This window comes from Dromiciops gliroides, chromosome 6, assembly GCF_019393635.1.
Source record: "Dromiciops gliroides isolate mDroGli1 chromosome 6, mDroGli1.pri, whole genome shotgun sequence".
Lineage (NCBI taxonomy): Eukaryota > Metazoa > Chordata > Mammalia > Microbiotheria > Microbiotheriidae > Dromiciops > Dromiciops gliroides.
The window spans coordinates 11,592,715-11,608,437 of record NC_057866.1 but is presented as its reverse complement, the minus strand read 5'-3'; the positions used below and the strand labels follow the sequence as shown (position 1 = coordinate 11,608,437).

At 41.2% G+C, this 15,723-nt stretch overlaps 1 protein-coding gene across 1 annotated transcript; it reads left to right on the top strand.

The window, feature by feature from the left end:
* Nucleotides 1–333: 333 nt before the first annotated feature.
* Nucleotides 334–525, top strand: LOC122730437 (NADH dehydrogenase [ubiquinone] 1 beta subcomplex subunit 1-like). Its single transcript, XM_043969562.1, has one exon. The coding sequence runs from the start codon at nt 349–351 to the stop codon at nt 523–525; it is 177 nt and encodes a 58-aa protein (XP_043825497.1). The 5' UTR covers nt 334–348.
* Nucleotides 526–15,723: the final 15,198 nt, after the last annotated feature.

Sequence of the window (15,723 nt, the reverse complement as noted above, 5' to 3'; positions counted from 1 at the left end):
ATCCTAGTCATATGTGGGGTTTTTTTTTAATTTCCTTAGTTTCTAGCTTACATCCTGCCATTGTGTAACTTCAGGGACACTCTGGTTATACTGTAAATCTTGCCCCCCCCCCATCATGAGCTCATGGTCAGCTCATGACTGATTGGGTCACATAGATTTGTGATAAAATCATGGGATTTGGCAGACGCCCAGGGGCCCCACCTGAAGATTGATTTGGAATTGATTGAATTGGGCGAGACTGAGAAACTGACTGAGAACCTACTTAAGAATAATTAAATCGAGGTTCTTGGAGGGAGCTGCTGTCCTTGGCCAAGTTCTCAGTGCCCAGGATCCCGGTCTGCAGCAATCATGGTGAATTTGATTCAGGCTGTGCATGACCACTGGGTTCATATCCTGGTACCAATGGGATTTGTTGTTGGCTATTATCTAGACAGGAGGAATGATGAAAAACTAACTGCTTTTTGGAATAAGAGCATGTTATTTAAAAGGGAACTGAAACCTAATGAAGAAGTTACCTGGAAATAAAGGCTTTAGCTGAATTGAGAGATTTTCATGTTGAATAAAAATATTTAATTAAAGAAAAAAAAGAATCATTAAATCGAGACCACACCTGGCTGGCCCTGAGTGGGGTATTGTTTTCAAAGGCTATGGACTATGCCATCAAAAGGAGACCACTCTCAACCAATCATCTTGAAGGACCTCCTCTTTGGAGGAGAGAGACAGGAAGTAGGAAGCTGAGGCTGGCTCACTGGATCTCTCTCTTTTCATTCAGGAACCTGTGTATGGTGGCAGACAGAGAAAAAGAGAGGGCCTCTTTTCGTTTGGGACTTCAGCTTGGTGGGAGACAGAAAAGGCAGACAGAGAAAGAGAGGAAAGTCGATAGAAAGTAGATAGACTTTTCTGGTATTACGGGATCCCATGCGATGTCTTTACTCTTTAATAAATCCTTAAAAGCCTAAACTCTTGCTGAATTTATCAGTAAATCTTAGCCAGTTTCCCCCCAAAAAAATGGGGGGGGGGGGCAGATTAGGACCCACATTAGATTTTAACCATCACAGATTGTAAGTCCTGACGACCAGTCAGTGGGAATCAAACGGGGTGGGGGGGGGGGGATATTGCATTAGGATCATACATAATACTTGTTTATGCAGGTGTGCACCTTCTCTCAAGAAAGAAACTCCTTTTTTTTTGCTTTCACTTTCTGACTCCAGGTATGGTTTCTTGTCTCACACACCATGATGGGCTGTGGTAGAACATATCATGCCTGGCCCTTTAGGAACTATCTCCTTGACCTGGGCACCATAGCAGAAGGAGGAACCGGGTACCCCCCCCCTCCTCCAAGGGGCAGGGGCTGGGCTGGGCTGGGCTGGTGCTAGAGAAGACCCAATCAATCCTCTTGCAGCAGAACAAAACACAAAGCCATACAGCTGAGGAGGGTTCCGGCACAGGAGCTGTTGGGGGCTGCTGGGAGGGTGGCCAAACATTCCTTGAGTATCTGCACAGTAGCTGCAGTAGCCGTTGGAACATGTGCTGGTGGGGCTTCCTGGCCTTTTCAGGTCCTGGTCTGAGGATCCTGACCAGAGAGCTGCAAAGCCCTCAGGGGCTGTGGGTTGGATTCCTTGGCCTCCCCCTCTCACAGGGACCTCAGTTTCCTCCTCTGTCAAAGGAAAGGGGACAGCCCCTCCCCACCCTCATGGCAGGCCATGAGCAAGCAGCTGTGGATGCAGAATCCCAAGGGGTCCAGAGGGGAGGGCAGGGAGGCTGGCAGCCCTCCCCCACTAGGTTGAGAAGGCCAAGGGACAGTTGTCCCAAGAGAACAGTCAGCCCACAGTGCAGCAGGAGGTGGGGCAGAAAGGGACATCCACAAAAGGGTAGTGAACCAATCTAAGCAATCAGGGGAGGGAGGCAGGAAGTAGAAGTGCAGCTGGCTCCCTGGCTCTGTCTTTTTTCTGTGGCTGGAACCTCATGGTAGCTGAAGGGAAGGAAAAGAAGGAGGACAGGCTGAACTCTAGGGTAGATAGGCTTCTTCTTAACTTTCTTTCTTTCTTTCTTTCTTTCTTTTTTTTTTTGGTGAGGCAATTGGAGTTAAGTGACTTGCCCAGGGTCACACAGCTAGTAAGTGCCAAGTGTCTGAGGCCAGATTTGAACTCAGGTCCTCCTGAATCCAGGGCCAGTGCTCTATCCACTGTGCCACCTAGATGCCCCCATCTTCTTAATTTTCTGAACTCCACATGTTCTCTCTTTACTATGCTTTAATAAATGCTTAATGCCCAAAGACTGGTGCTAAAAGCTTCTAATTTAAGGCGACCACACATTTAGTTTTACTTGTCACGGTAGATCAGGTGCTTGGGCCAGATGACCGGCCACCAGGGACCCTGGAGAGGCAGCAGAGCTGCTCAGTTATGGTGTTGCCTGTTTTCTGTGCCAAAGCAGCCAGCTACCAAGCATTTATGAAGTGGATGCAGTAATTGGCTTCCATTTGCTCAATCCTAATTTTTGAGGAGTTATTTTCTTCAGAGAATTTTTGTACCTCCTTTTCCATTTGGCCAGTTGTACTTTTCAGGACATTCTTTTCTTCATTGGCTTTTTGTGCCTCTTTCGCAATTTGGCCCAGTCTGGTTTTTAGGGTGTTATTTTCTTTGGCATTTTTTCTGTGTCTCTTTTACCAAGCTCTTGACTTTTTTTTCATGAATTTCTTGCATCCCTCTAATTTCGCTTTCCATTTTTTCCTTTCTCTCTCTTAATTTATCTTCAAAATCCTTTTTGAGCCTTTCTATGGCCTGAGACCAATTCATATTTTTCTTGGAAGCTTTGGATGTAGGAGTTTTGACTTTGTTATCTGCTTCTGAGGGTGTGTTTTGATCTTCCTTGTCACTGTAGAAACTTTCTAGGGTCAGAATTTTTTTGTTTGCTCATTTTCCCAGACTATTTCTCGACTTTTAACTCTTTATTAAAGTGGAGCACTACTTCCAGGGTAGAGGGTGCACTCTCCTAAGCTTCAGGGGGTTTAAGCAGCTGTTCTCCTGAGGATTTGTAAGTCCTTAATTCTTCCAAAGTGTTATGATTTACTCTCCTGGCCTATGCTCTGGTCTGCAAGCAACTACAGGCTGGCTTTCTGCCCTGGAACTATGAACTCCACTGTGGCTTTGAGCTCTTGTGTGCTTGTGCTCCTTCCCCACCTAGAACCACCACCTAAGACTGACCTGGATCTGAATATGAGCAAAACAACAGAGTCCTGCCTCAGTGCAAGCAAAGAGATTCCTGCAATCTCCTTCTAGCCAATTGTTCAATTACCCCTTACCATCTGTGGGCTAAGAGTCACAGAAGCAGTTGCTGATGATGGTGATTCAAAGGCTCCTGAGGCCTGCTCCTGGTTTGCTGGGGCTAGGGCTGTGCTGGCATGGACAGTGCTGGACTGACCACTCTCACCCTAGTACAACAAACCTTTCCTGCTGACCTTCTAAGTTATCTTTGGCTAGAAAATTATTTCAACCTCTCTTTGTGGGTTATGCTGCTCCAAGAATTGGTCTGTGGCATTATTTAAAGGTATTTGGAGGGGTCTTGGGGAGAGCTCAGGTGAGTCACTGCCTTCCCTCCACCATCTTGGCCAGGAGCTTGGATTCTAATGGGGAGACAAGCCTATGTAAAACTACATGCAGCAGAAGCACCACATTAATAAATGCAGCAGCTTGGGAGGGAGAAATCAGGAAGGCATCATGCAGGAGCTTGTGCTTGAGCTAATCTTAAGGGAAGGGCAGAGGTAAGGAGGGACAGAGAGCACCAGCTTGGCTGTACCTAGAGTGCAGGGGTTGGGAGGGTGGGGGTTAAATTCAGCAAAACTGGAAAGAGAGGTTGAGGCCTAGCTGTTTAGGGCTTTCTGAGCCAAACAGAGAAATTGGTATTTTGCTGATGGGTTGACAGGGAATGGGCCACTTATGTAGCTTCTTAAGTCCCTGCTAACTCTAAAATTCTCTTATCTGATACAGTGGGCATTGAGGTAGAACTTTGTGGAGAAACAATAATAACCCCCCAAAGGAATGAAATGAAAAGGAGCCAACAATTCCAACGGCAGAGATCCTTTATGTTTTAGAAGTATTTAAACCTCCAGGAAACATATGAATTGATAGTTTAAAAATAGAAATATAATTTGTTTTAATACTAATAAAGCTATAGAAGATGGATATACTTTGCTTCCTCTGGACGATACTGAGAACATCAAAACAAATTGATTGTAACACTAAATATGAGAAGCTATATAGAGTATTAAATGAAAGGCTAGCCCTTGACTAAAGAAAAACTGGCTTCAATTCCTAATTCTAACATATGCTAGTATCATTTAACTTCTTAGTCACTTTTCCTCTTAGTACAAAACAGTTAACTAATCAATAACCACAAGAACTCTCCAGGACTTTTAACTTAGAGATGAGTTGTCACACTTCATTGCTTACAGAAGTTTCCAACACTTCCCTATACTAACAAAATTACAAAGCCAAAAAAAAAGACCAAAATAATAAATGTCAATGGTCTAAATTATCTTATTGAAGTGAGAAAGTGTTGACATGAAATAATTGTTGTTGTTGTCTTTCATTCTCGAAGAGGACCAGGACATCAGGAGGTGACGTCATGACTTGCCAAAGAAACAATATATACAATAACTGCAACAGTATAAATAGAAAGAACAACTACCCAAAAAAATCAGAAGCAAATGTTGCAAACTTATAAAGAATAAGCATGGCTTGAAAGAAGATATATGAGAAGACACCCCTTTGCAGAGGTGAAAGGTGCTGAAATGCTGTACATTGCACATATTTTCAGACTTTTTCAATATATCGATTAGTTATGCTGATTTCCTGTTTTTATTTTTTTGTCTTCAGAAAATTCTATTATATAAAATGATTCTCTGAGAGGGAAAGGAAGGGTACTGGGGGAAATTATGGGAATGTAAAAAAGATATTAATAAAAACTCATTTTTTTAAAAAAATGGATCAAAAAATGGATCAAGAAACAAAACTCATCAATATGTTGTTTGTAGACAATGTAAAAGACATAGCTAGATTAATAAGTTGGTCTAAAATATATCAAGGGCAGCATCAATAAACTAGAATTCAAATAAGAATCAGTAAAAAAGCACACATTACTGGTACTATGTGCCAGTCATTTTGCAAAGGACTATAGATACAAAGACACAAGACAAAAAGTAAAACAGTTTCTTCCTTCAAGTAGTTTACATTCTAATAACATGTACTTATGTAAATATAGTCAGATGAAAGGTAAATGAAAATTAGAAGATCATCCAGGCATAGGCCTAGATCACGAGCCTGTGTTTGCCCCCTCTATGAACTCCCAGATATTTTCTGTTAACTCTAGCTATAGCTTAATGTGGGAAATTGCCCCTGTTTTGATCGAGAGTGGGAACGTGAAGAGGATACCCTGCTGGGATCTTGGCCAGGTCCCTTCTAGGCATATCTCACTGATTAACTGCCTAAGGTTCCCAGGAACTAGCCATTCCTAGGGACTATAAACAATTCCAGGAGTAGTCCTGGGGGGTTGGCTCCCCCTCAGGAGTATGTCCTGAAAAACTAATGTTTATTCCAACTTCTCTGGCAGTGATCCTGTACAGACTCACTTGGTGTCAGTCATAAAATTAGCACATCATACAAGCTGCTATTTGTGGCTTCAAGCCACTTTTGTTTAAAGTCCTATATAAGGGTGGCTAGGTGACACAGTGGATAGAGAACCAGCCCTGGAGTCAGGAGGACCTGAGTTCAAGGCCAGCTTCAGGTACTTGACAGTTACTAGCTGTGTGACCTTGGGCAAATCACTTAATCCCAATTGCCTCACCAAAAAAGAAATCAAAATCAAAATAAAGTCCTATATAAGTTAGAGCAAAGCCTCAGCCTCTTTGGAGTCTCACCTGTGGAGAGGATGCTCTGCACAGGATATTCCCAATCAGGGCTCTGGAAGGCTGTACCAGGACCCCCACACAGCCAGTGGACCGAGGAGTTGGTACTTCCCCGATTTGGTGATGTATTTTCCCTTTAAATATCTACATAGTGGTCGCCTTTGCTTTAATAGTTACATTGTTAGGCTGCAAAATAGTATGGTTCATTCAGCATCTATACTCCGCAGTTCTTTTTTTTTTTTTTCTTGGATTTGGAGATCCTCTTCTATCACGAGTTCCCTGGAACTCTTCTGTACCATTGCATTGGTGAGAAGAATATAGTCCATCACAGTAGGTCAACACACAATGTTGATGATACTGTGTACAATGTTCTTCTGGTTCTGCTCATCTCACTCATCATCAGCTCACGAAAGACCCTCCAGGTTTCTCTGAACTCCTCCTGTTCATTGTTTCTTACAGCATAATAGTATTCCATTACATTCATATACCACAACTTGTCCAGCCATTCCCCAATTGATGGGCATCCCCTCAACTTCCAATTCCTTGTCACAACATAAAGAGAAGCTATAAATATCTTTGTACATGTGGGTGCTTCTCCCCCTTCCATGATCTCTTTGGGAAAAAGACCCAAAAGTGGTATTTCTGGGTCAAAGGGTATGCACAGGTTCACAGACCTTTGGGCATAATTCCAAATTGCTCTCCAGAATGGTTGGATCAGTTCACAGCTCCACCAACAATGCATTAGTGTTCCAATTTTCCCACAGCTTCTCCAACATTTATTATTTTCCTTTTTTGTCATTTTAGCCAATCTGATAGGTGTCAGGTGGTACCTCAGAGTTGTTTTACTTTGCATCTCTCTAATCATTAGTGATTTAGAGCATTTTTTCATATGGGAATAGATAGCTTTGATTTCTTCATCAGAAAACTGTCTGTTCATGTTCATTGACCATTTCTCAATTCGGGAATGACTTGGATTCTTATAAATTTGATTTAGTTCCCTATATATTTTAGAAATGAGGCCTTTATCAGAAGTACTGGCCATAAAAATTGTTTCCCAGCTTTCTGCCTCCCTTCTAATTTTGGATGCATTGTTTCTGTTTGTACAAAAATGTTTTAATTTAGTGTAATCAAGATCATCCATTTTGCATTTTATAATATTCTCTACCTCTTGTTTGGTCATAAACTGTTTTCCTTTCCAAAGATCTGAAAGGTAGACTATTCCTTTCTCTCCTAATTTTCCTAGGGTATCACCTCATGTCTAAATCATGTATCCATTTTGACCTTATTTTAGTATAAGGTGTAAGATGTTGGTCTATGCCTAATTTCTGCCATACTATCTTCCAGTTTTCCCAGCAGTTTTTGTCAAATACTGAGTTCCTATCCCAGTAGCTGGGGTCTTTGGGTTTGTCAAACACTACATTACTAGTGTCATTTACTACTGTGTTTCCTGTGCCTAGCCTATTCCATTGATCCTCCACTCTATTTCTTAGCCAGTACCAGATAGTTTTGATGACTGCTGCTTTATAGTAAAGCTCCAGGTTTGGTACCACTAACCCACCTTCCTGTGCATTATTTTTTCATTATTTACCTTGATATTCTTGATTTTTTGTTTTTCCAGATGAACTTTGTTATTATTTTTTCCAGCTCTATAAAATAGTTTTTAGGTAGTCTGATTGGTATGGCACTGAATAAGTAAATTAATTTAGGTAGTATTGTCATTTTTACTATATTAGCTCTGCCTATCCATGAGCAATTGATATCTTTCCAATTATTTAGATCTGATTTGATTTGTATGAAGGGTGTTTGGTAATTGTGTTCACAGAGTTCCTGGGTTTGTCTTGGCAAGTAGACTCCCAAGTATTTTATATTATCTACCATTACTTTAAATGGAATTTCCCTTTCTATCTCTTGCTGCTGGACTTTGTTGGTCATGTATAGAAATGCTGATGATTTATGTGGATTTATTTTATATCCTGCTACTTTGCTAAAGTTGTTAATTGTTTCAAGTAATTTTTGAGTTGATTCTCTAGGATTCTTAAGTATACCATCATATCATCTGCAAAGAGTGATAGTTTTGTTTCCTCCTTGCCTATTCTAATTCCTTTAATTCCTTTTTCTTCTCTGATTGCTAAAGCTAACATTTCTAGTACAATATTAAATAATAGGAGTGATAATGGACATCCCTGTTTCACCCCTGATCTTATTGGGAAGGCCTCTAATTTATCTCCATTGCATATAATGCTTGCTGATGATTTTAGGTAGATACTGTTTATTATTTTAAGGAAAGCTCCACCTATTCCTAAGATCTCTAGTGTTTTTATTAGGAATGGGTGTTGTACTTTGTCAAAAGCTTTCTCTGCATCTATTGAGATAATCATATGATTTTGGTTAGTTTTCTTATTGATGTGGTTGATTATGTTAATAGTTTTCCTAATGTTGAACCAGCCCTGCATTCCTGGTATAAATCCCACCTGGTCATAGTGTATTATCCTGGTGATCACTTGCTGTAATCTCCTTGCTAATATCTTATTTAAGATTTTAGCATCAATATTCATTAGGGAAATTGGTCTATAATTTTCTTTCTCTGTTTTTGCTTTGCCTGGTTTTGGTATCACTACCATATTTGTATCATAAAACGAATTTGGTAGAACTCCTTCTTCAGCTATTTTTCCAAATAATTTGTATAATATTTGAATTAATTGTTCTTTAAATGTTTGGTAAAATTCACCTGGAAACCCATCTGGCCCTGGGGATTTTTTCTTAGGGAGTTCATTAATGGCTTATTCAATTTCTTTTTCTAATATGGGTTTATTTAAGGATTTTATTTCCCCTTCAGTTAACCTGGGCAGTTTGTATTTTTGTAAATATTCGTCCATTTCATTTAGATTGTCAAATTTATTGGCATACAGTTGGGCAAAATAATTCCTAATTATTGACTTGATTTCCACTTCATTGGTGGTAACATCACCCTTTTTATTTTTGATATCGGTAATTTGGTTTTCTTCTTTCTTTTTTTAAATCAAATTAACCAATATTTTATCTATTTTTTTGGTTTTTTCATAAAACCAGCTCTTACTTTTATTGATTAATTCTATCATTTTCTTGCTTTCAATCTTATTAATTTCTCCTTTAATTTTCAGGATCTCTAGTTTAGTATTTAATTGGGGATTTCTAATTTGTTCTTTTCCAGCTTTTTAAGTTGCATGCCCAATTCATTAATCTCCTCTTTCTCTTTTTTATTCATGTAAGCATTTAGAGATATAAATTTTCTCCTAAGCACTGCTTTGGCTGAATCCCACAAATTTTGGTATGTTGTCTCATTATTGTCATTCTCTTGGATATAGTTATTGATTGTTTCTATGATTTGTTGTTTGACCCATTCATTCTTTAGAATGAAATTATTTAGTTTCCAATTGATTTTCAGTCAACTTTTCCCTGGCTCTTCCTTACATGTAATTTTTATTGCATCATGATCTAAGAAGGATGCATTTACTATTTCTGCCTTTCTACATTTGACTATGATGTTTTTGTGCCCTAATACATGGTCAATTTTTGAAAATGTGCCATGTGGGGCAGCTAGGTGGAGCAGTGGATAAAGCACCGGCCCTGGATTCAGGAGTACCTGAGTTCAAATCCAGCCTCAGACACTTGACACTTACTAGCTGTGTGACCCTGGGCAAGTCACTTAACCCCCATTGCCCTGCAAAACAAACAAAAAAAAATGTGCCATGTACTGCTGAGAAAAAGGTATATTCCTTTCTATCCCCATTCAATGTTCTCCAGACATCTATCATGTCTAACTTTTCTAGTAATCTATTCACCTCTTTCACTTCTTTCTTATTTATTTTTCAGCTAGATTTATCTAATTCTGAGAGGGGGAGATTCAGATCCCTCACTAGTATAGTATTACTGTCTAATTCCTCTTGTAACTCATTTAACTTCTATTTACCCCCCTTTGTACTTTTTCCCCCTTCTTTCACCCTATTCCTCCTCACCAACGTTTTGCTTCTTACCCCTGCCTCCCCCAATCTGCCCTCCCTTTTTAGCCCCCCCCTCCCTTTTCTTTACCCTTTTCTCCCTTTCTTTTGTCCTCCCTTCTCTCAGTCCCCCCTTTCCCTTCCCCTTTTACTTCCCTATAGAATGAGCTAAGTTTCTTTATACCAATGAACATATATGTTATTCCCTCTTTGAATCAAACCTAATGAGAGTAGGGTTGAAACAATGTTCCCCCCTCCTTTCTTTCCCTCTATTGTAATAGGTTTTTTTTTCACCTCTTCATATGATGTAATTCACCCCATTCCACCTCCCCTTTCCTCTCCTCCCCATACACTACCTTTTTAACCCCTTAATTTTCTTTGTATAATCACATCAAAGACAATTTATATTTATACCCTCTGTGTAAAGTCCTTCTCTCTGCCCAAATACATTTACAATTCTTAAGAGTTATGAGTATTATCTTCCCGTGTAGGGGTGTAAATAGTTTAACCTAATTGAGTAACTTTTTTTCCCTCTGTTTACCTTTTTAAACTTCTCTTGAGTCTTGTATGTTAAGATTGAATTTTCTATTCAGTTCTGGTCTTTTCATCAGGAAACATTGAAAGTCCCCAATGTCATTGAATGTCCATCTTTTCCCCTGAAAGAGAATGAGCATTTTTGCTGGGTAATAGATTCTTGGCTGCAATCCAAGCTCCTTTGCCTTCTGGAATATCATATTCCAAGCCTTGCAGTCCTTTAATGTTGAAGCAATCCTGACTGTGGATCCATGATATTTAAATTGCTTCTTTCTGGTTGCTTGGAGTATTTTCTCCTTCACCTGATAATTCTGGAATTTGGCTACAATATTCCTTGGGGTTTTCCTTTTGGGGTCTCTTTCAGGAGGTGATTGGTGGATTCTTTCAATGATGATTTTTATCCTCTGATTCTATAATATCAGGGCAGTTTTCCTTAATAATTTCCTGGAATATGGTGTCTAGATTCTTTTTCTGATCATGGCTTTCAGGCAGGCCGATGATTCTCAAATTGTCTCTCTTGTATCTGTTTTCCAGATCAGATGTCTTTCCAATGAGATATTTCACATTTTCTTCTATTTTTTCATTCTTTTGATTCTGCTTGACTGATTCTTGGTGTCTCATGGATTCCTTATCTTCCAACTGTCCAATTCTAATTTTTAAGGCATTGTTTTCTTCAGTGAAATTAATCACCTTTTTTCCATTTGGCTAGATGAATTTTTTAAGGAATTGTTTTCTGCAGTCAATCTTTGTGCTTCCTTTTCCAAGCTGCTGATTCTTTTTTCATAGTTTTCTTGTTTTGCTTTCATTTCTCTCCCCATTTTTTCTTCTACCTCTCTCAATTGATTTTTAAAATCCTTTTTGAGCTCTTCCAGGAAGGCTTTTTGTTCTTGAGTCCAATTCACCTTCCCTCTTGAGGCTTCACATGTAAGCAATTTGAGGGTATTGTCCTCATCTGAGTTTGTGTTTGCCTCTTCCCTGTTGATACAGAAGCTCTTAATGGAGAGGGCTCTTTTTTGCTTCTTACTCATTATTGCAGCTTATTTATTTATTTTTTTAAGTTGAGGTCTGCTCTGGGGGCACCAGGGTCCCTGTTTTCGGCTTCTTGTGCAGGGGTATAGGTGCTGTGTGACCAAATTTTTACACTGAGTCCTTTATGGTGTGTGCAGTTCACCCGCCCTGCACTTCCTGTCTCAGCACGCTAGGATCAGTGGGCCTAGTCGTGCCTATCCTGTTTGTGGCCCTCCAGCTGGCGACTTGCCCTCTCGGCTGGTGCAGGTGGGTTTTTCCACTGTCCTGCTGGGCCACCAAATTTTTGAGCCAGGATCCAGGGGCCTCAGTTGTTCGGCTGTGGCCCGCAGCTTCCTGCTGACTTGCCCTGACCCCCTTGGCGCTGGGCTGCTGCCCTGCACTGCGCCTCCCTTTTGCCCAAGCCAGACCGACCTTTCCTAAAGTCTTCTAAATTATCTCTGGTTGGAAAACTTTGTCTCTCTGTCTCTTTGCAGGTTCTGTAGTTTCAGAATCCATCCAGAGGCTTGGTTTAATGTTCTTTTTGAGGGAACAGAAGGAGAGCTCAGGCAGCTTGCTGATTCCTCTCTGCCATCTTGGCTCTGTCCCCCTGCCCCAAACATTATCCTTAACAATACAGCAGATTATATAGAAGATAAATATAAGGTAAATTTGGGAGAGAGGTTACTAGCAGATGGAAATACATTATATAAAAAGTGTCAGGCTTGGTTTTGTAGGAAATCAAGGATTCAAAAAGGCAGAGAGAGGAGTAAGAGCATTTCAGGTGTGGAGACAGTCTGAAAAGAGATTAGGTTTAGCTCTTAAAAGGACATTGGTAGGTTCGGGAAAAGGGGTGAGGTCAGATTGCAGAGAGTTTAGAAGAGAATGGGGAGAGAGGACCATAGATTCAACACATGTAAATCTTTTTTTCAAGGAGTTTGAGAAAGAAGGAGAGAGAAAGGTTGATAGTTGGTGGGGATGGCAGGGTGTAATAGGGTGCTTTTTAAGGATGGGAGACTTTTGGACATGTTTTTAGGAAGCAGAGTAGCTTAAAGATTAAAGAATGGTGCAGGGCAGCTAGGTGGCACAGTGGAAAGAGCAGCGGCCCTGGAGTCAGGAGGACCTGAGTTCAAATCCAGCCTCAGACACTTGACACTTACTAGCTGTGTGACTCTGGGCAAGTCACTTAACCCCAATTGCCTCACAAAAAAAAAACAAACAAACAAACAAAAAAGATTGAAGAATGGAGAGATGGTGGGAGCAATTTGTTGGAGAAGGCAGGAGGGGATGAAATCAAATGTGTAAAAGGGGCAGCTAGGTGGTACAGTGAATAAAGCACCAGCCTTGGAGTTAGGAGGACCTGAGTTCAAATCCAGATTCAAACACTTGATACTTGCTACAGGGAAAGCCCATTTGAGTTAAATAACATAATTTTGTAGTGGGTACAGTTGAAATAGTTTCATGACTTACTGTAACTCTGTTGGGCAGCACACAAGTAGGAGTAGAGGAGGTGGCTAGTGGGAGTAGTCTGTGGTTGGAGCTTGACAAGGTACAAGCAGGACAAGATTGGAGAGTAGATGATGTACAGTTGGACTGGTTCTATAAGGAGTTGAGCTTGAAGAGGGAGAAAAGTGCAGTCAGAACAGAGGTGATGGAGGGCCTGAAAAAGGACTGAGGGGCTGGAGGGCTAGAAGCTGTCATAAGGACAAAGACAAGGTTTACAAGGAGTAAAGCAAAGGGAAAGGTAGAATGATAGGAGATTTTAATCAGTAAATGTCAGAGTTCTTGATCGTGGAAAAGAACACTTTTGGGTGATGGAAATATGAAAAGGAGCCATCCCCATAGCAGATGAGTAAGTCTCAAGAATTGTCATTGAAGGAAGTGAGAGGTTAGGGTATTTGAGGGAACATCAGCGTGGATGTTGAAGTCTCTCCTACTGTGAGGGCTGGAATTGGAAGGGAAAGGAGATTTGTGAGTCAGGCACAGAACTTAATTGAGAAAGGAGGAGAGTGTCCAGGGGCTGGGTAATTAACAGCTGATAGCCACCAGGATTTGGTGGCAACATTTGGATGGTGTGAACTTCAAAGGAGGAGAGGTGGTTTAATGATGATAAAGGGAAAGTCTGGCAAGAGCAGGTGGGGAACAAAGATTATTTCAATTCCTCCTTTAGGACCAGTCGTTTAGAAGTGAGAGAAGGTTCAGCCAGTACATGGAAGGCTGGCCAGGGAAGCTGAATCTCAGTGAAACACACAGTATGGAAGGAGCACAAGGAGAAGAGCCCTAAAATGAAGGAAAGTTTGCTAGTTGTAGAGAGGGAGCCCCAAAGGACACAGCAGATGGGGCAGGTGGGTGTGGAATACAAGCCATTGTGGTGGCTGAGGTGACCGAGGATGAGAGCAGGCAGCAGAATCACAGGTGCCGAGAGAGCAGGAGCGGGGAATGATGGCAGGCTGAGTATCAGTGGCAGGAGGCGCACCACTGCACCCCTTTCATCTGATGAAGGCAGGTGAAAAGAAGGTTCAAGGTGGACTTTGGGATTCTTTTCAGGCCTAAGGTCCTCTACCAGGTGCACCGTGGCCTGCTGATTCTGATTCATCATGTACAATCTTTGTATAAGTGTGAGGGAAACCATCAGGGTGGCTTTTATTTGCATTTTTTCAAACATGTCCATAGTTTGCATTTCAACTTCAGATAATTTCTTGTCCATATCTTTTCATAGAGTTTATTTTGGGGGGCAGGGTAATGAGGGTTAAGTGACTTCCCCAAGGTCACACAGCTAGTAAGTGTCAAGTGTCTGAGGCTGGGTTTGAACTCAGGTCCTCCTGAATCCAGGGTCAGTGCTTTATCCACTGCGCCACCTAGTTGCCCCCTTGTCCATATCTTTTCTTTTTTTTTTTTTTTCAGTGAGGCAATTGGGGTTAAGTGACTTGCCCAGGGTCACACAGCTAGTAAGTGTTAAGTGTCTGAGGCCGGATTTGAACTCAGGTACTCCTGACTCCAGGGCTGGTACTCTATCCACTGCGCCACCTAGCTGCCCCTGTCCATATCTTTTCACCGTTTATTCCAAAATGGCTCCTGATCTTAAATACTTTTATCAGTTTCACACACACCTATATATGGTATCCCAAAAGTCTTAGTGTTTTAATAACTTCAAAAGCTGGGGACAGCTAGGTGGCACAGTAGATAAAACACCAGCCCTGGATTCAGGAAGACCTGAGTTCAAGTTTGGACTCAGACACTTGACACTTACTGTGTGACCCTGGGCAAGTCACTTAACCCTCATTGCCCCACAAAAAATAAATAAATAACTTCAAAAGCTATGAACTTGAAAAAGACACTTGAAAGGCTAATGATATGACATATTAAAATATTGATATTTCTTATTAAAATTCAGAATAACAACCATCTTGAACTTTGTCAAAACCTTCATCAGCTACTCCTCTTTGATGGTAAGGATTGCTTCTGTAACCCTAGCCTTAAGGTCATCTAAAGAATAAGGCTTTGGTGCATCCACAACAGTTCTGACATGACCCAACAACTTTCCTATTCTAACTGATACCAAATAATTTTTAAATGCTTTTGTATGGAGCAAACTGCCTCAGTTTACCCAAATAACCCGAGGAGACCACCAAGTCAAGCAGAGGCAGATTTATTACATTCCCATAGGAATGGGCAAGCTCAATACCTGAACCGCGCCAGCTAATACATGCCTTGACCTTATATAGGAATGTTGGTCAGAAGGGAAGTCCCCACACACACTAGGTCGAGCTCACAATCTAACATCCAATCCTGTCTCACCCAGGGTGCATGTTCAGCTCGTGATCAATGTATGGAGACATGCATACATGTTCCAGGAACAAGGGGGAGAAGGGGAGGGGGAACAAGGTCAAACCAAAGGCAGAGGAAACAGGGGAGTGACAGTCAGATGTTTCAGATCTCACAGTTCCCACTGACTCCCCTCTCCCGGCCCCTGTCTCTAAAGATATTCAACCTGAATAACAGGAAGAGTCACTCAGGTGCTTTAGCATTGTTTTGTAGTCGTGTTAATTCTAGAAGGATGACAGGGTTAAAATTTATCTTCGGCCATGTTGGGAAGTCAAAGAAATAGAATAAAGAATAAAAGAATAACACATTGCTGGGACCCTAGGGTCAAGGGGATTCTGCTCTGAGAAAAAGAGACATGTCACTTAACATCTGGTCTCAACTTAATTGCTGCATCCTGTGCTGAGCCTTGTCCTTTCTTCTTGAGTCCGGAGTATTGAATTGGTGGGCAAACTCCCTGAACCACTGACTGGGGTTCTGACA

What these genes read in the sequence shown, in the direction of transcription:
- LOC122730437 (XM_043969562.1), top strand. Translation starts at nt 349, where the DNA reads ATGGTGAATTTGATTCAGGCTGTGCATGACCACTGGGTTCATATCCTG.